The sequence below is a fragment of the Culex quinquefasciatus genome, chromosome 3 (assembly GCF_015732765.1).
Source record: "Culex quinquefasciatus strain JHB chromosome 3, VPISU_Cqui_1.0_pri_paternal, whole genome shotgun sequence".
In the NCBI taxonomy this organism is placed as follows: Eukaryota; Metazoa; Arthropoda; class Insecta; order Diptera; family Culicidae; genus Culex; species Culex quinquefasciatus.
The window spans coordinates 194,760,619-194,783,884 of NC_051863.1; the positions used below are offsets into that span (position 1 = coordinate 194,760,619).

Sequence of the window (23,266 nt, forward strand, 5' to 3'; positions counted from 1 at the left end):
TCTAATGTCGATATCTCAGCAATGCTCCGCTTTTCAATGTTGAAATATAAAACATTCGTCATTCTGATCTTTTCTAAAGAAATGTTTTCATTTTTTTTAATCAAGACCAACATTTCAAAAGGCCCAAACATTCAATATTACGTCCTTTTGAAATGTTAGTCTTGATTCAAAAAAAATTAAAGTATATTTTTGGAAAATATCAGAAAATTTCACGAATGTTTCATTTATTAACAATGAAAAATATCAGTTTTTTTAGAGAATTGCTCATGATGATTTAAACAATACATTTTCATGGATTATAGTTATAGATATTGCATAGGACTTCCAAAAAAAATGCAACACTTTAAATAAAAACTAATTCATTTTTATAAATTCAACTTTTCCCTCAACATATTTTTAAGAAGATCTCAGTATTGGATATACTTTAGAAAACAAAAATGGGCGTCATTCGATACTGTTTTGGAATAGACACTAATATTAACGAAAAAAAAAATAAATTCATGCGGGGCAACTGAAGTTCCACTGAAAAAAAAAACCGATTTATTATGAGTGCTATGAATGCTATATTCAATTCTTTGCGAAACTTGATTTTTAAACACTCGTCGTATTAAACCTCGTTGGAGAAATGTAAGACTAGTGCTGAAAAAAAATCTATTTGCAATTTGGTGCATAATAGTAGTTTATGCAACAAGTTGCAAAAAGAAGATTTTTTCAGCACGTGTCGTACATTTATCCAACGAGGTTCACCGAGTTGGATAAATACGACAAGTGCTGAAAAAATCAAGGTTTGCAACGAGTTCCATACAACATTTTTTGCATTTCTGAAAAACACCCATTGAGTGAAATTAGAAGTCGAATGTTCATGTATTTTGTCAATATAATGGTTGAAAAGTATTACTTTTCAAAACTAGTGCTGAAAAGTTCAACTTTTCAGCATCCATTTCAGTGCTGAAAAGTAGAACTTTTCAGCATTTGTTTTGAAATGTGTTTCTATTCGATTCTGTTATTTTTAGTAGATTAAAGTATGCTGTTTTGTCACGCGAGAATAACAGGAAAAGTAGGAAGTTTCAAGACGGAATTGCAAAAACTACTATTTTAATTCAGATTTCATGACAAATACATTTTTCCAAGGGTGTCCTAATATCCAATTCTCTATATAGACAAATTTTCATAACTATAACAAATTGTGATTAGAGACTAAAATTACCTTTTAAGTCGAAGTTTTAAGAAAATCATAGAATAGAGAAGCAGTTCTCTAGGATTTCGGTCATTCGATTTTTTTTTGTATTTTTTAATCCGACTGAAACTTTTTTGGTGCCTTCGGTATGCCCAAAGAAGCCATTTTGCATCATTAGTTTGTCCATATAATTTTCCATACAAATTTCGCAGCTGTCCATATAAAAATGATGTATGAAAATTCAAAAATCTGTATCTTTTGAAGGAATTTTTTGATCGATTTGGTGTCTTCGGCAAAATTGTAGGTATGGATACGGACTACACTGGAAAAAAATGATACACGGTAAAAAAAATTTAGTGATTTTTTTATTTAACTTTTTATCACTAAAACTTGATTTGCAAAAAAACACTATTTTTAATTTTATTTATTTTTTGATATGTTTTAGAGGACATAAAATGCCAACTTTTCAGAAATTTCCAGGTTGTGCAAAAAATCATTGACCGAGTTATGAATTTTTGAATCAATACTGATTTTTTTTCAAAAAATCGAAATATTGGTCGCAAAATTTTATCAACCTCAATTTTCGATTTAAAATCAAATTTGCAATCAAAAAGTACTTTACAGAAATTTTGATAAAGTGCACCGTTTTCAAGTTAAATCCATATTTAGGTGACTTTTTTGAAAAAAGTCGCAGTTTTTAATTTTTTTAAATTAGTGCGCATGTTTGCACACTTTTGAGAAAAATATTTTTGAAAAGCTGAGAAAATTCTCTATATTTTGCTTCTTCGGACTTTGTTGATACGACCTTTAGTTGCTGAGATATTGCAATGCAAAGGTTTAAAAACAGGAAAATTGATGTTTGCTAAGTCTCACCCAAACAGCCTACCATTTTTTAATGTCGATATATCAGCAACTAATGGTTCGATTTTCAATGTTAATATATAAAACATTTGTGAAATTTTCCGATCTTTTCGAAAACATTATTTAAAAAAAATTCAAATCAAGACTAACATTTCAAAAGGGCCAAACATTCAATATAACGCCCTTTTAAAATGTTAGTCTTGATTTGAAATCAAGGGTGAGACTTAGAAAACATCAATTTTCCTGTTTTTAAAGCTTTGCATTGTAATATCTCAGCAACTAAAGGTCGTATCAACAAAGTCCTAAGAAGCAAAATATAGAGAATTTTCTCAGCTTTTCAAAAATATTTTTTTAAAAAGTGTGCAAACATGTGCACTAATTTAAAAAAATGAAAAACTGCGACTTTTTTAAAAAAAAAGTCACCTAAATATGGATTTAACTTGAAAACAGTGCACTTTATCAAAATTTTACTGAGGTACTTTTTGATTGCAAATTTGATTTTATATCGAAAAATGAAGTTGAAAAAATTTTGCGACCAATATTTCGATTTTTTGAAAAAATCAGTATTGATTAAAAAATTCATAACTCGGTCAATGAAATTTTTTTTTGAAATTAAATATGTCTTTATTGAACTTTCTTATAATAATTACATTTCTTTTACATGCTAAGTGGTATGGCCTAATGCTCTTCATCTTTGTTGTATTTTTCGTTTTTTTATTTACTGATCACATTTTTTTTATTTAATTCAAATTGTTTTACATTATTGCATTGAATCGAACACATTTGGGTAAAAAGAAAAAAAATCACTTTAACAGCTAGTCCTAACCTAAAACTAAAAAATAAATCCATTGAAATATTCAAAATCCCTAGAACGAGTAAACTACGAACTGTATTTTAAGATGAATGCTCCAAGAGTTCTTACTTGTTCCTGGCGAGTTTTGCACCCACGCAGTGTTGTTGTCATCTCGATGAAAATGTTCAGAAGTTCTTGTGGTGAAAACAGGTCACTACTGCCTTCACCCGTTGATGTTGGTTGGTTTTCCCTCGGTTGCTGACTGAAGCCTGGAGGTGTTGTATGCTCTGCAACTCTTTGCCGCTGATTCAACGGCAATGGCTGCAGATTTGGAACAACTCGAACAGATCCCGCTCCTGGTGACGCCAAAGCAGGAAAATCCACGTCCGTGTATGCTGGTGGTGTTTTGCGACGATTTGGTTGGTGCCTCGTCGTCGCTTGCTGCCGAATTTTCACAAACTCAGCTCGTTTTGGGCAGCTTCGATTCTTGGTAGAATGGTCGCCGCCGCAATTGAAGCATTTCGCTTCGATGTTCTCGTTGATTGTTTCGCAAGCTTGTGTGTTGTGCTCACCTCCGCAGGTTGCACAACGACTCTTGATGAAACAGTTCCTTCCACCGTGTCCAAACTGCAAGCAATTCGAACACTGTGTCACGTCACGGTGCACTGGACGATAACGTTCCCAAGTCACGATGATGTTGAAAATTGCCCGAACTGCTTTCAGCTCAGACGGCGTTGTCGATCCTCTCTCGAGATGAACCAGGTACAGTTGATCACGATACTTGATGTCCTTGTTGTGTCTCGTCATCTTGAAGATTTCGATCACGTTCAACTTCAGAGTTTTGAGCTCTTCTTTCAGCACATTCACATCCATGTCGTACAGGCCTCGGAGGACCTGTTTCATGGGGCGTTTACCTGGATCGTCATGGCTAGGGTTAGTGAATTTTCACGATTTCGCGGACAGCGTGAAATTCGTGAAATTTGAAGATTTCCGTGAAATCCCGTGAAATTTATCAATTTTTCTCAGACCAATTCTTTAAAATAATAATATAATCAAAATTTCATTCATAAAAGACTTAAATTTTATTGGTTTTCAATTGAAAAATGTGATATGAAAAAATAATAATATAATCAAAATTTCATTCATAAAAGACTTAAATTTTATTAGTTTTCAATTGAAATATGTGATATGAACCATTTAAAAAAATGTTAGCAAAACCAACATTAACATGAAATTGATACAACATTTACTAAGAAGTGAATGCTGCGAAAACTTAAACGATGTTAACAAAAATCAGTCAAAGAAAAAAAATATTCACGTATTTTTTACAAACTCTGTCTTTTTCAACCGAAACATGTTAAATTCGATTAAAAAAGTGAATTGTGATATTTTTTTTAAAGATTGCACAGTTTTTTTCTTTAAATTTTATTGATTTTTTTTTAAATCAATTAAAAGCAAGCAATTTTTTTTAAAGTAGCATTCAGTGAAAGAAGTCGTCTTTCCCTTTTCCTCCGGTCAATGAGTATACGGAGGAGCAAAAAAAAAGATAGAAAAATTCTAATTCATCAGAGCAAAGAAACATATTGAGAAAATAGATTGCTCTTTATTTGATGCTCTAAAAAATATTTCATAAATTTTACTTAGGAAACTTAATTAATTTAGCAATATTTTCATTAATTTTGAAAGATGTTAAAAGATTCATGCTAGGTTATTCAACATTAAATTAATATTTATTAGTTGTTTTTTTTCTATTCGGTTTTTTTATCTTTAAAGTCACCTTTAAGAAAATTTCACCTGTTTAATTTTCACGATATTTAAATACTTCGGTGGATGGCTCCCGTGGAAATTAAAAAAAAAATGTTTGTTTTCTGTTCGGATTTTGAAGAAAATTTTGAAGATTTCGTTACAGATTAAATTACTTTTGCCTATCGATTTTAAATTTAGTTTTTGAAAAGTGATGAAAACTCTAAAAATATGTTCAACTGGGCAAAATGCCATAAAAAAGTTAAAGTAGTTTTGTTGAATTTGGCTTTGATAAGAATTTCAATAAAATGTAAAGGATAAAATAGTAGCAAATCAGCGAAAACTGTTTAGCTGTATTAGTCGAACATTAAAAAAGCAGCTCAATTAATGATAATTTGCATGCCCTACATTTTAGTTTCAAAGTAGATATAGAGCCCAACCAAGTGGATTTTTTTAAATTACTAAAAGTTTTTTTTAGTGCCACGTTGAACGTTAGGAACTTTTATTTTTATTGAAAACAATGTATAATTAAGCAAAAAATGTAATTTCTGTACGTTTAACATAAGATTTTGATAGTTATTTTACCATTTTTCACGTTCCGCGAAATTTCCGTGAAATTTGGTGTTTTAAAATTAAGGTCCCCGTGAAATTTGCAATTTTTTAGCGTGAAAAATCACTAAGCCTAGTCATGGCTGTAGTATTCAATCTTTGTGTTGTTCAGGAAATCCCGAACGTAGTTGTAATCCTTTCTGGTAGGTAGCAGAATTTTGAGTCCATCAGCACACAAGCGAATGGAAGCTCGTAAAGCACCAGATTTGATAAACCCGGTCAGCCACTTTCGCACCGAATCCGATGACGATGTTTTCACAAAAATGGGTGGCAACTTTTCCCGTCGTTCAAATTCTTCCTTCTCGCTCACGTCCACAGGGAGGGTAGCGAACTGGTTTCCAGGCGAATTTTGAGCGTCCTTGCTCAAACTGCCTGGCTTTGCAGGTAGCGCTTCGGTATTCTTTAGCTTCTTCAAATCTGCCGATCCTACTGGTGAGGACCGCCTCTTTTTCTTGCCGTGAGGCATTTTTGCACTTTTTAAGCACTTTTCAGGAGCTAATATCCAGGAGTACCTCACTGATTGGTGGTCCACAAAGGAATGGGACTCGGTCAATGATTTTTTGCATAACCTGAAAATTTCTGAAAAGTTGGCATTTTATGTCCTCTAAAACATATCAAAAAATAAAAAAAATCAAAAATAGTGTTTTTTTGCAAATCAAATTTTAGTGATAAAAAGTTATTTAAAAAAGTCACCAAATTTTTTTTACCGTGTATCATTTTTTTCCAGTGTAGTCCGTATCCATACCTACAACTTTGCCGAAGACATCAAATCGATAAAAAAATTCCTTCAAAAGATACAGATATTTGAATTTTCATACATCATTTTTGTGGGGACAGCTGCGAAATTTGTATCAAAAATTATATGGACAAACTAATGATGCAAAATGGCTTCTTTGGGCATACCGAAGGCACCAAAAAAGGCACAAAAATTAAAATTGAAGAAAAAATACCGATTTCGTAGAGAATTGCTCAGAGGGATTAGGATAACTTAACGGACATTGTTCGTCCCATATTACAATCTATTATACAATTATGTATTGGTTTTATTTAAGTTAAATATTACTATAATACCCAAATAATGTCATAATCAACTATCATAATAACTTTTCAAAAATGCGAAATCTTGATAAATAAAAATTAAGATAAGATTAAATTCAACATGACACAATTTAATGGTTCAAATTAATCGATTATTACAAAACATATTTAATTCACCGATAATGTATGGATACGAACAAATTATGCAACGTACAACCCCACTCGTTCCGGTTGACTGATGATGGTAAATCACATAAACTGCATCATAAACAACATTAATCTCCCCCATAGTTATGTGCTCACCGTTTGAGCTGCACTCCCAACTCTCCCACCTGCCCAGAAATGCACCCCCCCAAAAAAGTGGAATCTACATTTTGTTACTCTTCCATTTGTCTGTTTACAAACCATCAACCAATGCAATGTGAGAGACACTTTTAAACATCACAATATTTCATGACCGCCCGAGAGGGGGCGCTCGGGCCAAACAGCTGTGAAATGTAAATAATAGAGAAAAAAAAAAGATTCCATTTCAATCGATTTACACGCTACGCCTGCTAGGTATGCAACACGCTGTCGTTCACATGTTTCCTGTGGGTGGTGGGCGGGAGGTGATGATTTTGTAGTTTTAATATTGTTTTATTGCACTCCCCACCCCTCCGCGAGAGCGTGGTGAATCGATTTATGATGCTCCATTTTCAATGTGACACTTTTTGTTCTCCCGCGGTTATTGGTTGTTTGTTCATGTCGACGTGTTTTGACGGCGCGCTTTAAAAAGTGTCGTCCGTTTTCGAGCGCTCGACATTGCAATTTGGATTTTTCTTGGTTTGTGCTAGATTGCCAATGTAATGTTTGTCATGTTTGTCAAAAGTTTATGGAAAAAAGGGGTAGAAATGAAACAAGTTTGGAGTTTTTTTTAAATCGTTTAATATCATGCATGGAGAATGTATCATTTGTTTTATCACTCAAAGATATTCTTAAGTTAAACACCAGTTCGTACATATAAAGATAAGGTACAATTCTACTTGGTCATTAGACACGTCCCGCAGTCCTTCCATAAATTGCACCACAAAAAAAAAAGAAAATAACCATGTCTTGTTCACTTTTCCTTCAAAAAAAAAAAGAGGTTTGAGGGGGGAGAAGGGTTCAAACAGGACTTCCACCGTTATTGAAAGTTATTTCTAGAGTATTTTCACTTTGCTGATGGTTTTATCGTCGGCGCATAGTAACATCCTCGTCCTGGTCGCGGATCGGCTCATCCTCGGAGTCGGTGCTGGCGACGCTTGGGTCAGGATGCTGCCGCTACCCTTCTGGGGCTGCTGATATTGCAGCAAGGTGGCCACAATCCGCTTGCTAACGGCGGCCAGAATTGGATGCAGTCCTTTCGGGTGGTGCTGCTGCTTTCTAATGGCCCCCTCGGGAACCGGCACCAGGGCCTTGGACGTGCCCCCGACTTCGGCCTTTTTCTTCGCGGCGGCCATTTTTCTACCGTCGGCGCTTTGGGAGCTGGTAAATATCTGCGGAAATGGGAAAATGGAAAAAAGGCAAAAATTAGAATCGAACAAATATGTGTCATGCTTAATTAAAGTCCGAATATGCATGTCAAAGGGCTATTAATTAGGACGACGACGACGAAAACGACTAACGGTGGCGTTGTTCCTTTGCAGTGGCACTATTTTCCGCGGCGTGGCATGGGAAAACACATGTGAGTTGAGTTGTGGACGGTGGGGTTGAAAAGTTGAAGAAATCAAAAAATCTAAAATAACTAAATTTTAAATTTCAAGCATAAGGATTCGCATAATTTTAAATTATTTTTACAAACTGTGGTTCAAGATTTCATGGCTTTTATTTTAAGGTGCTCCATTTGATTAACATTGAAAAAAATATTATATATTCTAAAAGATGTCAATTCATCGTAAAGATTTTTCATTGAAAGTATTTATTTACAGAAATATTGTTTTTTGGAAAATGTTTGTATGAGGTTAGGGGCGAAGACTTGTATTATTAAAATAATGAAATATAGAAATAAATTTAAATCCAGCATTAGAATTGTAGAATGTTTAATTCAAAGAAATCATCATGATCAAAAAGTTTTTAAAAAATACTCTCAGTCGACCCAGACTCGATTATCCGAAGTACGCAAAAAAATTTACTTCCGATTATCGAATTCCTATAAAATATCAATTTATATCTTATTTTGAGTAATCCAAATGTTCTAAAGTGATCTGGAAATAAGAAATCCAAGATGTTTTCCAGTATGGCGGTGGTGGAATATTGATAATTTATTTCAGCAGACAGCAACCACTAAAATTTTACTTATTAGATGATTTCAAACATTAAACATAATAAAAAAATTAAAAAAGTTACCTTAATTTGATTTTTTGAAGTTTTTTAAAAATCCTTCGGAAAATCCAAAAATATGTCAACAAAAGTGGTATTTTATCATAATTTAAAATCAATCAATTTAATCAATAAATAAACATTTAAATTTTATATTAAGGGTCTTACAAGAACTGATAAAACAGAAATGATAAAAAATCGCTATCAATTTTCTCAAACAACTCTAAGTTGTAGAATGGATTCAAACATTCACATGAACTACACATTTTTGCATAATGCTTTGAAATCCACAAAAACAAAATATATTTTTGCAAAGAGGTAAGAAATTTTTCAATAACCTTATTTTGTTAAAAAAAAAACTACAAAACTCAAACATTTTGTTTTGATCATCAAATTCATTTCTAAAGAAAATGTTTTTAATATAAAAAATATTTAAATAAAAAATTTAAAAAAATCACAAAATTGTATGAAGAATTAAATTTAAAATCTTTTCTATCATTTTTTATCATTTTTGAAGAGATTATTTTTTCGCCGAAAAAACTATTTGAAAATAGTTTTGATCGATCCCAGACATAATATATGAAATATGATTTTAAACGAATGAAAATGCATTTCTAATTGTTTTCAGTTGGTTAGACTTCTATTTCCCTTAAAATTTTGAAGTTTTTCGAAAAAAAAAAATGTTTTGCCCACTGATTTATTTGCAACGGCCAAAAACAATTTTCAAAAAGCTGATTTTTTGTATTATTGTGGATTTAGCTGGTAGCTGGATTTTCTGGCATCTTCTCACGGTCATTGGAAACGGTCGTGGATAGACCTAGGGGTTCCCAATTCGACTGAAAAAGTTCAATTTATAGACAAATTATGGATTAAAATTTTGGGTTTTAATCACTTCCAGACCACAGGAATAATTGTTTGAACATGCTCGCAATTTTTTTATTCAGGGGGAAAAATATTATTTTTGTTGAAAAAATTCGAAAAAACCCCTAATTCTGGCTCGATGCTGCCATCATGCCGCCAGCTTGACGGTGAGACGAAGTGAGGGGGGAGAGATTTTGACATTTTTATGCCCGCATCTGGCCTGCCGCCTATTTCGTCGGTCGTTGAGCCGACGGTCGTTTCCAACGACCGAGTCCAGCTAGGAACTGATCGTACAATACCAATATTCTTAATAGTTCTTAATGTTTGAAAGAATGCTATAACATTTTATTATGAGTAGGGCAATTCGAAAAAATTGCAGAACTATTATAAAAAAAACTGCTTTAAAAAAATATTTTTCTTGGTTGGTTAAATTGCTAAAAAACATATTTTTTTGTTTAATTGGATCAAAAAAGGCAACTTTTGAGCCTCAGAAAAGAAGGGACAATTTTAAAAAATATGTATTTTTTAATATTTAAAAAGTTTCTAGAACGTTTTCATAAAATATTTTAAAGTGCAAAATTATGTAAGCAAGAGGAAAATACTTAAGAGCCATTTGAGGAATAATTCCAGATAGAAAACAAAAATCTTTGGCCATAGGGAAGGTCCCAAAATGAAATCGGCTGATCTTGTAGAAAATTTATTGTATAGTGTAAAATATAAATACCAAAATAAAAAATACCAATCGCTAATGGATTGATCGTGTTCAGTGTAGAATATTGTAATATTTTTTTATTTGATAAGCAATTTTTATTTCAAGTAGCTTATTGAGCGTGATAGTAGATTTTTTTTTAAATAAAAGGATCTCTGTTTTTATATGACTTGCTGTAGACAACGGAACAGTGCACTACTGAACTAAGGCTAGTAATTGTTTTATGAAACAAAAAACAAATATTCAGAAATAGGGATAGTTAGGGCAAAAAAAAAGATTTTTTTTTGTAGAAACAGCAGATCTAGTAAGTGATTTTGAGTGATTATGAATACCCCTGATTCAAGGCGGTTCCTTAAAAAAGAAAAAAAAAGCATTTTGTTTATTTACCCTTTAAAAAACACTCAAGAAATGTTTAACTAAACATAGAAAAACATATTAAAAAAAAAAACAAAAATAAGATGAATCAAACTCAAAGCAAGCCCCACGTGCGAACTCCAATTTGCAAAACGACTGATACTATTTCCAGTTTTGCAGCAGCAAACAATCCAACGGAAGGACATTAATTCAGCTCTTCAGCAGGCGGAAAACTTTTCTATTTGCCGGTCGGATCGGGTCCCGTTTTGCACGTGTCGGGGAGGCCACCACGTGCCAGCGGGAAGGAGAAGCTCTTGCCAGGTGAATTGTAAAACTTTTGCGAAATGTCCCGTTTGGCGAGCGATTTATGCCGCTTTAAATGGTTCTTTGTTAATAAAATTAATTACGTGGCGTGGCGGAAAAAGTGCAGCGTTGCTCGTTACAACGTATTGAAGGAACGCGATATGGTTTCGATTGCAGTCAGTTTTGCGTAAAACTAGAGTCACAGCAGAAGAGTGCGTTCTAGCGGGAAAAGGTCATGCGAATGCAGATTCAAATTTCTATGCTAATGAAATGCGTTCATTGCTGGTGATGAATAATGTGACGCTGTTTGTATTTTACGCAAATAGTATGCATGATGATCCGTACAAAATGCAAAACATTCTTTATTCAAATCGGTGACGAATGACTACACTTCGGTTAAAGTCACCATAAGTTTTTTTTTATTTTTCATAAAATTTAGTTCTATGTTTTCGAAATAAAAGATTTTTCTATGCTATATTTTCTCTTTATTTTTTTTTGTCTTATTAAAAAATCTCAGATCACCACCATCTAGAACATAAAGGTTCTTGGTCGTGTATCAGCACAATATGCGTGTATGGATGTTGTCAATTATGCTAATGGTCGATTGAGTTTATCAACATTAATTTTATCATAGATTATTAATATTCTAGTTCAATTTATTTCATGTTTAGCTTATCTTATCAAATTATTGGGCAGTAAATTTTTGCCTTTCTTACAAAAGAAAGGTTTAAGGTTTGCTTTTGGAAAAACACTTTTCTCAGAAATCTTAAAAAATTCGTGCGCGGCGAGGAGTCGTCTCAGAAAAAAATCCTATTATTAAATTGAAGGTTTAAATGCGCTCTTGCGATTGAATTTTGGCCCGAAACCCAGAACTCAAAGTCTGATTTTTGAGAGCTCTTTTTTTGAAATACTTGAGCGATGTCTGTATTCGCTTTTAAAAATTTGTGTCTTCCATCATTGGAAAACCGCTCCTAAAACCCACAATTTTTATGTTTCAGATTTGTAGGCATGGGGTCGGAGACGAACATTTTATTTTTCGATTGACATTTTTCGACCAATAAATGTGGTCAAAGCCATTTTTAGAGGTATTTTTTGGACCATTTTACAGATAACACTATCAAATTAAAAGAATTCAGTTTCAAACAAAAAGCTATTCAAAAACATGCGCCATAAACTGCTTGGGTCCAAAATTTGAAGCTTTTCCAAAATGTATTTCCAGAGATATAGCCATATTAGTGTTTTTCGTCTTTTTTACCCTACTTTTTCCTATTAAATTGTTAGTTTTATACATAATCATATACTGAACATCAAATTCGAAGTCCCGGTACGTTCTCGCTCGAAAGATCGACAAGTCGTCAAGTCGAAGCATAAACGCCTGCACATTTACGCTTGCGCGTTTTACGCTGCGCGTGAATGTGTTCGTTTTGGCTTCTCATAATAGATCGACAAAATGCAATAGCGGTACATATTTTTTTTTAAGTTAATCATAGACTAACATTAAAGACTGAGTACCCTTTATATTTTTCTAATAATGTCAAACCAATATGTCAAATACCAATATTTTTTTAATTAAATTTTAATACCTTGCGACCTCTGAAATTTAAATAAAGTGGTAATCGAGGTTTAGCCTAAAAATTTTCGAAGCTTTAGGTCGAATTCTCACTGAATGGTATCATTTTGTTTCTGAAAAATTAATGGCACCAATATATTTGTCGAAGTTTCATCATTTTGTAAGAAAGGCTCTATTTCACCTCTGGTGATATAAAATCAGGTTTTTGAAATTCTTTTTGGAAAACATTTAAGAGGCAGTATTTGTAAATTCTGCTCGGTTTGTTCTAGAGGTCGTATTGAGGTGCTCCGATTTGGATGAAACTTTCAGCGTTTGTTTGTCTATACATGAGATGAACTAATGCCAAATATGAGCCCTCTACGACAAAGGGAAGTGGGGTAAAACGGGCATTGAAGTTTGAGGTCCAAAATACATGAAAAATCTTAAAATTGTTCGCATTTCCGTAAAACTTCATCAATTCCAACTCTCGTAGATGCATTTGAAAGGTCTTTTGAAGCACTTCAAAATGGGCCATAGACATCCAGGATTGGTTTGACTTTTTTCTCATAGCTTTTGTAAATTACTGTTAAAAATGGATTTTTTTAAAACCCTAATATCTTTTTGCAACAGCCTCCAACACCCATACTTCCATAGGTCAAAAGATAGGTAATTATATGGACTATAAGCCTACGGTATTAACTTTTTTGGCCAATCGCAGTTTTTCTCATAGTTTTTCGATTTTTCTACAACAAACATTTTACAACGTTAGTTTTTGCCCTGTAGGCCTCCATAGCGGCACTTTTTGGTCTCAATTTTGTCATATTTGGAATCCTCGGAAAATTTCACGTTAGTTAGAAGTATTGGAGTTGTAAATTTGATTGGAAAAATTGCAATTTAGAATGAATCAAAATATTTTTTAACAATTTGTTGGATTAGGTGTAAAACAAGTTTTCGCCTACTTGATACAACATTTGACGCATTGATCGCAGGGTAAATAAAATCAATTTCTTTTTAAAAAAATGTTTTATTTAATTATGTTTTAAATCAAATTTACAACTCCAATACTTCTAACTAACGTGAAATTTTCCGAGGATTCCAAATATGACAAAATTGAGACCAAAAAGTGCCGCTATGGAGGCCTACAGGGCAAAAACTAACGTTGTAAAATGTTTGTTGTAGAAAAATCGAAAAACTATGAGAAAAACTGCGATTGGCCAAAAAGTTAATACCGTAGGCTTATAGTCCATATAATTACCTATCTTTTGACCTATGGAAGTATGGGTGTTGGAGGCTGTTGCAAAAAGATATTAGGGTTTTAAAAAAATCCATTTTTAACAGTAATTTACAAAAGCTATGAGAAAAAGTCAAACCAATCCTGGATGTCTATGGCCCATTTTGAAGTGCTTCAAAAGACCTTTCAAATGCATCTACGAGAGTTGGAATTGATGAAGTTTTACGGAAATGCGAACAATTTTAAGATTTTTCATGTATTTTGGACCTCAAACTTCAATGCCCGTTTTACCCCACTTCCCTTTGTCGTAGAGGGCTCATATTTGGCATTAGTTCATCTCATGTATAGACAAACAAACGCTGAAAGTTTCATCCAAATCGGAGCACCTCGATACGACCTGTTACACATTGGTGAAAAACTCGCTCTTAATATATTACTGAAAAAATATAGTTGAATAAACATAAACAATAAGAAATTTTATTTTTTTCAAAAGCTCCTTTAGAAAAAAGCGGTTTTTGCGAAAAATGACGAAATATATAAAAAAAATAGGAAATAGGAAATAGGATGTAGGTCACCCTAATGGCCAAATTCGTTTTTATTTGGCAACCTTTCTGTAGTAACGATAATAATGGAAAAAAGCATTTTGTGATACTTTTTGGTTAATTTTTTTTAGGGTTGAACTTGAAACTTATTTTTTTATCTCCTTCCCCTCTCGACCATGTCGAGGGACAGAAACTCTTACCCTCTACTGCCTAATGTTTTCCATTTTTTTCTATTTTTCCCGTGTTCAGCAGGTCATTTTTAGCAACTTTTGTTCTACAAAAACTATACTTCTCTTGTTTTATGTTTTTCTTGTTTAATTTTTAGTATTTTAATTTGCATATATCTTGTTATGTTTTTGTAAGCTTTTGGTAATATCTGGCCTATTCTACTACCTCTTATAATTATATTTTGCCTATCTAATTTTTTTCATGTTTTTACAGTCACTTTTTCGAATTTTTGCTTGGTTTTCAAATTTTCTGCTCGAAAAAATGTCATTTTTAAAAACATTGGCAAAGTCACATAAAACAAATAAAACTTCCAACCCATAAATTAAAAAAAACTTACAGTTCTTCTTTTCAATGCTTTTGAAAGATCAAAAAGTGGTTTAAAAATTGATTTTTGGCGTTTTTTTAAACCGAAGCCCGTCTAAAGGCGAGGTTGGGTTGTAGAGGGTTAAATAAAGTTTGTTTCAACCTTATCCAGACCACTCACTTATCACTTATAAATCAAAGATTTGATTTGATTTTAATAATAAGTACGTTAGATTTTATAAAATGTGATTTTTTCAAATGAATTTTTTTTTGATGAAATAAATAAATGATCCTAAATAGTAATGCAAAATTGATAATTTTAAAGCTTAAATAAATTTAACGTAAATGTTTAGAAAGAGTTTTTCTATGCAATAAACAAATATAAAATCTGAAATTAATCCCAAGTAACATTTTTTTTCAGGAGTTTTACAAGAGCTCTTCAAGATAGCTACAGCATAGCAGTTTGGACCGCGGTAGGATAAAACTCTCTTCAAGTACTCTTCCAAACTCCTGAAGAAGTTTTGAAGGGAATTTTATCCTACCGCGGTCCAAACTGCTATGCTGTAGCTATCTTGAAGAGCTCTTGTAGAACTCCTGGAAAATGTCATTCTGTTCATTAAGACCTGTACAAATATTAAAATAAAAGTTTTTGTTCCTCTGCTCTGGCCATGGTCAAGAGGGGGCGAGACAAAACAAATAAAACATACAATTTTTTTTAAAGCAAGCCATATTTTCAACATTTGAACGAAAAAAGTGTTTTAAAATGCGTTTTATCACTAGATCAATTATTTTGGAATCATTATTTTCAAAAATGTAAGCTTTGACAAAAACAAACATTTTAGCGAAAAAATACTTTTGGCGTTATAGTGCATCGAAAATTTTCAAAAAATTTAAAGTTTTTTGAATAAACCCAAACATGATAAAATTGATTCAAAAGGGGAGTGGAGTGTATTGAAATTGATTTCAGATAAATGCATTTGAAAATCCATTGAAATTATAAAGTTTTTTTTGAAAAAAAAATACTTTTTTTGCCTTTCAATTTTTCGGACCAATGTTTAAGGGGGCGGCTACTTTTGAAAATATTTGTAACAGCCTTAAAATATATGAGAAAATATGCATAACTAACTATAAAGTGATTAATTTTGCACAGGTTTAGTTCTATTGCTATTCACAATCAAAGCTTCGATTGAAAATAAATAAAACATGTTTAGGAATTCAATTTTCTAGCGAATATTATCTAGTTTTAGATTCAAATTATTTTCATGAAAAAATATGGAAAAATAATAGATACATATGCTTTCTTAATTCACAATTCGAATGATAACTGATAAATGGTATTTAATTTAATTTGTCCATTTAAATGTTATAATAAATTTGTAAAAGAGATTGACTTCGGTCCTTAGCTTTGTTGACTTAAAACAGATACCGAAAAACTGTTACCAATCCTTTTCCAAGCTTTTAGATTTAGATTTAGCCTAAAAGACGAATTCTGCACAGTTGCTAATATTTTAAGGTTTATTTTTAACATTCCCCTTCACAGTTTGAACATTGGACCCACGTCTTCGAATAAATACTGTTTCCAAGAGGAACGAAACAAAAAAAAATACACACGTAGCAGTGAAAAACAAATGGCTGCAGCATCATCCCTCCTCTCCTGCTGCTATCAGCGCCAGCAAAACTTGAAAAGAGGCCAATGTTTTGACTTACCCTCGTCATAACGAATCCGATATAGGCGAGCGCCAAAATAAGAAATATCAGCCCGGGAGGAAACCGCACGGCGTCGCCACTCAGCATGTAGACCAGCGCTGATAGCTGCGCGACGCAGCACAGGACGCAGCCATAGAAGGTGGCCGCAACCAGGCGGGAGGGCGGTGGCCGTCGCTCGAGCCTTCGCTGGATGCTGGAGCTTTCGAGAAATCGGCAGGTTTTGGTCTGAGTAGGCTGTGGCTCGGTGGGCTCTCGGCAGTCGAAGAACTCTGGCTCGGGCTCGGGTTCGGTTTGGACGGCCGTGTCCGAGAGGGTTGGTGTCCGGGGGCATTCTGGTTTGCGGGTTGCGTCCTGATTGGGGGTGACGTTGACATCTTCAGACAGCTTGAGCTCGTTATCGCAACGCACATCGGGGCTCTTATCGGTCGAGACAATCATAGACAGTGTCAGCTTAAGGATTAACTGCAATATAAAACAAACGTAATGCCGGTTATTATTGCTGGAAGGGTTTATTGGTTGACGGGAAGGGTTGCGTGCTCGACAGTGGGCAAACATGCGGAGCGAAAGTGTTTGAGTCAATCCACAGTAGGTCAACAACCCTTGTCAAGTTCTTAACCGGCAGACCCAGTGTCTACACAGCGAGGAGCACATACCCTGACAGTGTTGAGTCTGCTGGTGGAACCGTCTTGGCCGTCCTTGCCATGCTTGTAGCTGGAGGAGACGACGGCGTCGACGAGGCCCTGCAGTGGCCGGCTCAGCAGCAGCTTGGTGAACGGCGTCAGGAACAGAAAGCACAGGATTCTGTACGTGACCGACTGGATGACGCCACGTGTCGTGACGATGAGCGATTCAAACACCGACTTCAGGGCTTCCCGGTTCGATTTGAATCCTGGTGAGGTGAGGGGAAAGGTATAAACAAACCATTATAAAGTATAAAATCGTGCAAATTATTTGTTTGGTTTTGGGTTGACGGACGGAGAGCCGTTGTAATCCATCCCGGCTCGGGGATCATTGATTTTAAAGGTTGCCAACTTTGCAAATTTTCCACATTTCACGAGGCGCGTGTTCGGAGACGTGACTCTGGCACATGGCAGGACGTGGTGGGAATTACGAGAGATGCAATGTATTTTCAGGAGGGCAGAATCGTTATCACTACTTTTGACTTTATATATTTGCAATAATTTATGACGTAGTTAAGCTGGCAAACAAAGACCATTCTATTTTGAAGCAGAAAATGATGACTAGGCAATTTTAATAAATTTAATTTCCGTTATCATATTCGAGGCAAATGTTCTAGATTTAAAACGCAAATGTGTTATAATTATCTATAGTACCAAATTATCCGTAAATGTGGTCATTAGACCAAATTTCTTGCATAAAAAGTATTTTTAACAATAACAAAATGATAAAAGATTCCAACAGAAGTTGATAACTTGATTGAGTATTGATGTAATAATAACGTTCTGCCTCAAAACAAGAACAAAATTTATTTACACAAGTTCTCGGTCAATAGAGCTATCTTTGTCTGACCCACATCCAAGTCACTGATCTGCCAAGATAACTCTCTTTACCCTAGTGAACAACTCCTCTCTCGTACACGGAGAAAAATGATTTTCCGAAATCGTGAACAAACGTTCATGAAAATGGAAACCACGTTTTTTAAAAACCTAACCGTGAAATTTGAACATTTTGTTTGTGAGTACCAATTCCATAAACGCTTGTTCCCAATTTTCGAAACTTTTTTTTTTCTCTCCGTGTCGTGTAATAAGAGCACCTGTGTCAGGAAACATCAATGATAACGTCTCGCCAAGTTTACCGGTCGTTTGCGCTCACCTCAAGTATTTGCACTCGGGTAAAACGCTTAAATATTTTCCCTGCGGCTCAAAAGTGCATTCCCTATTTTTTTTTTACTCTCTCTTCCAGCAATTTCCATTCACTGATTCGAGCCGAATTCCTTTACAGGAAGGGGAAGCAAGGAAAATGTGGGTGGGTGGTTTTGTTGCACATAAGACGCGTCGCGAACATAATCGCCCTTTTCTTGAGGTTTGCTGCGGGGGAAATAAGAGGGGTGGGTGGATATTACATGACCGATTCTTCCAAGTATTGTGCAACAAGTAGGTGAAAAAAGAAAATCGATGAACTATCCCGTAGAAACCCTTCAACTTCAGGAGGGCTATTTTTGCCGGGTTTGCGGTGGGTACCGTTGAGTGAAGTGAATTGAATAAACCATTCGCTAAAACTTATCGCTTTCCAGAAATGTTTATTGTCGATGTTTACTAAACAAGATGTATTTTGAAGAAAATTATGAAATTTATAAAGGTTCACTTTTTTTCAACAAAGATTTGATTATTCGAAATTCAAACATTTTATGATTCGAAGGTAAGAAAAAAACTAAATCGATATGAATCTAAAATAACAGCAATAAACATTTCTGAGAAAGGTTCTTTTCGAGGAACGACATTCTTGAAAATATTCTAATTTGAGGAATTGCATTCTGAGGAATTAGAATCTTTAGTTGAAGCATATTAAAATAAAACAATCAATTTGTAATCAAAAATTAAATTGGCACCTTAGAAACGAAACATTATTTCAGTTTCTAAAATAATTAGTCATGAACGCTAAATAGATTATGAGAATCACGTGCAAGTTAAATAACACCATGTGCTAGTAATCAGTGACTAGCTGATAAGCATTTTCAAACTGACTGACGCTTTCGGCTAAACATGTGCTATTCGTTAAAAGTTGTTCAAAGGAAGATTAAATAAATCATGCAAACAATTGTTTTCAAGTTAAAAAAAGAAAATACAATCGTATTTTAACTATTTCTTTGAATATCTTAAAAAAAAACCTTAAATATTATTTTGTTTACAGCTAATTGGGTACTAAAGCCCTATGCCAATTTTTATGTACAACTGTAAAAAACACGATTAAAAACCATTTCTGATCACTTTTTTTCATTTTAATGCAAAATTTTTTTTTGACAAGACAACATTTTTTCGATAGATCAACTATGGTCCCCTTGGAACGAGCTGTCAAGTAGGAGCTTTTCTGCCAAGAAGGACCGCGAGGTTAATTTTTCAAAAATTATTTAAAAATCCATTTTAAACTCTTTGTGGTCGTACAAAGGGTCATTGTTCTCAGAAAAATAAGCTTTATCGCTGTGAACAATAATATCAGCAATCTAAGCTTCATTTTAGGACCCAATTAAACAAATTTCCAGTTAAAGTTTTCTAAGTTCTACAACTAAATAATCTACATATGCAATGAAAAAAAATATATATCGGTTGCAAAATATTCAGAATGCGCTTATTTATGCAATTTTAAATTTTACGCATTATTTTTTTTAATTTTTGAGACCACGCAGTTCAGGGAAAATAATATTATCATTCCATGACTGGATACTGAGTTTTGTGATACGATTTGAATCAAAATTAAAAAAAAACACGCTTCAATTTTGAAATTGATTTTTTCTCCAAATGACAAAAACTTGAAATAAAATTTGTACCAGCCCTATCAAAAAACTAACTTAATCCACCTATGTGGTTGATGCCTTCCTCACTTTTTATCAATAATGGGTAATATGAGCGGTTTGGACACATATGCTATTTTTTTAGATCAAAAAAAATAAGTACATAAATATCACTTAAGTGGTCATAACTCGAAACAGGGTTGCCAGATCTTCAATGTTGTGGACTCGTTGAAAAGGTCTTTCGATTACCTAACCAACGATGGGTCGGTTGATGGATCCGGACATCGTTTACATTAATATAAATAAGATCCGGATATATGTGAAAATATTTTTATACATAACTTTTGAACTAGTTATCGAAACTTCAAACAAATATTATAGAATCGATAAGACTAGTCATAATTTAATGTTTGTTAAACTAAAGGATGTATTAGACTACGGCAAAAAAACACTGAAACGCAAACAAACAAATATTTTGACAGTTTGCCTGCAATTGTTTGTAGCAACGTCAGCCTGCATACATTTGGCTTTGTTTGCAAGGTTGTCGCAAACAAGTTTGTGAATTTGTTTGTTTATTTGTTTGCCATAGTCTGATACCTCCTTAAGTACGTTATCTTCTTATAAATTTTATTTCAATTTGAGGAAAGTTATTGAAAGTTCGAATTCTAAATTTACTAGAAATGGCATGCATTTAAATTTTTTATTGCTACCGTAACCAAACAGAAATCTCATTCAAAATGCCTATAAATATTAAAATATTAATGAATTCTGTTGCAAAAATACTTCATACATAATTCTTAGAAACTATTTTTATCATTTTCTATGCATAAAATTGTCAAAAAACCTGATAATGCCGTCCATTTTTTCAATTCAAATCGTAGGACAATTATCATAGTAGGTTTTAATTTCTTCTGTTATTTTATTTATTTATCTAAGTTTCAATCATAACAGTTTAATAACTTCTAAACTATATACGCTTTCTAAATCCAAAAATAATTTTAATTGAAGGATCAGGAACAAATCAAATTATGTTTCATGTGAGACGTTGCATATTTTTTGAAGTTTATGTCCTTCGACTATGGCCGAGGGGAGGGTAAAAAAAGATATAAAATATAAAAATTGAAATAACAAGCATTGCTAAGCATTTTAAACCAGCTTTTTTCCAATCATTAGTTTTTTGAGGAAAACTCTTTTTTTCACAGGGTTAAGGGGTTACATACATGTAGAAAATCACAAAATTTTATATTATAGAATATTTGTTGAATCCACTCAAAAGATGATTATTAATCACTCCTGAAAGTTTCATGAAGATATTTCATGTTTAAATTAAGTGAGAGACGATTTAAGCTCAAAATTTTGCCATGCGCAAAGCGGGCTGTCAAACTTTGTTGGCGTTTTTCTCTAAACCCCGAGTTGGTTTACGGGTGCCACGATATCTCGAGATGAGATGGTCCAAATTGGCTGAAATTTGAGGTGAAGATTCTCAAGATATATCCCGTGTGTATGACGAAGCTCAATTTTTAAAATTATTTCAAAAAAAATACAGAAATCAAAAACTAAAGGTTTTTTTATATGAAAAACACAAAAATATTTTTTATCTTTTTCTAAAATAAACTTTTTGAAAATCGGGCTTCGTCATGCACATGGAATCGGTTTAACGAGTCTTCACCAAAATTTTGAGCCGATTTGGTCAAGACAGTGTTGAGATATCGTGGCACCCTTTTTTTGAAACCGCTAACTTGAAATTGCTATATCTCGGCAATCATGCAACCAAATATCTCCAAATTTGTTTTGTTAATAGGTGAAAATGTGCCCTGAAAAAAAAATTAAAAAAAAGTTGAAGTGTGTGCTCATACCAACCTCTGACTTTTTTGCAGATATTCATGTATCACCCTTGAAGGGTGATTAAAAGTATGATCTCGCAATATGTTTACAACTTATAGAAAAGTTGTTTCTTTATTACTCAGCAAGTTTTGAATACAGATGTGGGTTTGCAACAGTCTATTTTGCTCGCGTCAGTAATTGTTACTTTAAGATTGAGCAGTATAGACTGCTTGTTCACCAGGCCATAAGGGCTAATTTAAATTGTTTTGGTTGATTTATAGAAAAAAACTGAATTTCACAATTAATTATTCAGTTTTTTGTAAGAATAAATGAAATTACTTTAAGTCGTTTTGTGTAGTTTTATGTAACTATATACTCTAATAATGTTCCCAAGTCACCGTTAGATGGACGGCCTTGCCTTGTGAACCTTATCAAAAATTAGATTAAATTGAAAAAAAAAAAAATCTTATGGAAAGCACTGATTTTCCGAAACCATTTTCTCATTCATAATAAAAAAGGATTAAAAAAATCAAGAGGTATTTTTTTTTTGAAAAGGCAAGCAATTATATTTCATATGTTTGTGAGACGTTTAATAAAAACTCTGTAAATTATATTTTTAAAAAGGTATCAAATTAGAAAAAAAGTTGCTGAGTAATAAAGAAAAATAAAAAAAACCAAAGGAAATAAAAATTTCCACCGAGCAAATTACACAAATTCACTCCCTTTCACGGCATCCTTCCCAGTACGTCATGCATTATTACGTTTCTTCCAGAACGTGCCTTCGATATGCGTGCTTGATATCCACATTTATATAACTGTTGCTCCCTAATCAATGCAATTGCTGCTGCAGCTGCACCCTCCCCTCCGTGATCCCATCCCCATCAAACATACCTCTGAGCCGCATCGGATGCGCCAACGAGCACAACTTCTGGAACGAATTACTCCGCAGGAACATTTTCGTGGGCAGTTTGCCCTTATCCATGATCGATGACATGTTTTAGCTTTGAATCGTCCACCAAGTTCTTCTACACACTGCTGTCAGCAAGGATTGCGCCGTTCGATCTTAAGATCACACTTTCTCCCCCGAAAAAAAAATAAAACAAAAATCACACTCTTCGTAGAACGCAATTTCACCGCTGCCAGAACATGCCGGCTCGAGCTCGTTCAACCAACTGGAACTTTCGCGATTCTCTCCCCACCTTAACTGCCCACAACACTACTGGACCGGCTAGCAAGCACTAATTTGGCCGTTTATCGAAATGCAACGCCGTTGGCAGCCACCGCCACTGACTTTCATGGTGTTTTTATGATGATAATGGGAGGGTGCGGTTTGGTTTGACGATTTGATGCGCCTCAAGTGCCTGCACTTGGACTTGCTTCTTGCTGAACGGCCGCGGTACAACTGACGGGCCCTGGCGAATCTCGGCTCTTCAAGTCCCGGGGAAGATGGGCCACGATCGCGCTGGATGTTCAGGGAGTGCTCGTCGGTTTGTTTTGGAACAAGTGCGCTCTGCTGATAAGGGAGAAGTGGCGGTGGATTTATTTAATTTGAAGTTTTTTTTTTCTCGATTTTTATTTAAGAAGATGAATTACGAAACAGAATTTCGCAAAGCTGAGCTGCCGTCAAC

The 23,266-nt window shown here is 33.9% G+C and overlaps 1 protein-coding gene across 1 annotated transcript; it reads right to left on the reverse strand.

Annotated features, from left to right (window-relative positions):
- Positions 1–7,128: 7,128 nt before the first annotated feature.
- LOC6043935 lies at positions 7,129–23,037 on the reverse strand. Its single transcript, XM_038264240.1, has 4 exons — positions 22,530–23,037; positions 16,999–17,234; positions 16,346–16,807; positions 7,129–7,735 (listed from the first exon to the last, which is right to left on the reverse strand). The coding sequence occupies exons 1-4, from the start codon at positions 22,630–22,632 to the stop codon at positions 7,400–7,402; spliced, it is 1,137 nt and encodes a 378-aa protein (XP_038120168.1). The 5' UTR covers positions 22,633–23,037; the 3' UTR covers positions 7,129–7,399.
- Between the last annotated feature and the right edge of the window lie 229 nt (positions 23,038–23,266).

What these genes read in the sequence shown, in the direction of transcription:
- LOC6043935 (XM_038264240.1), bottom strand. Translation starts at nt 22,632, where the DNA reads ATGTCATCGATCATGGATAAGGGCAAACTGCCCACGAAAATGTTCCTG. An exon ending in GCATCCGATGCGGCTCAGAG is followed by an intron (nt 17,235 to 22,529) that starts GTATGTTTGATG and finishes TCACCTCACCAG; the next exon opens with GATTCAAATCGAACCGGGAA. An exon ending in TCGGATTCGTTATGACGAGG is followed by an intron (nt 7,736 to 16,345) that starts GTAAGTCAAAAC and finishes CCATTTCCGCAG; the next exon opens with ATATTTACCAGCTCCCAAAG.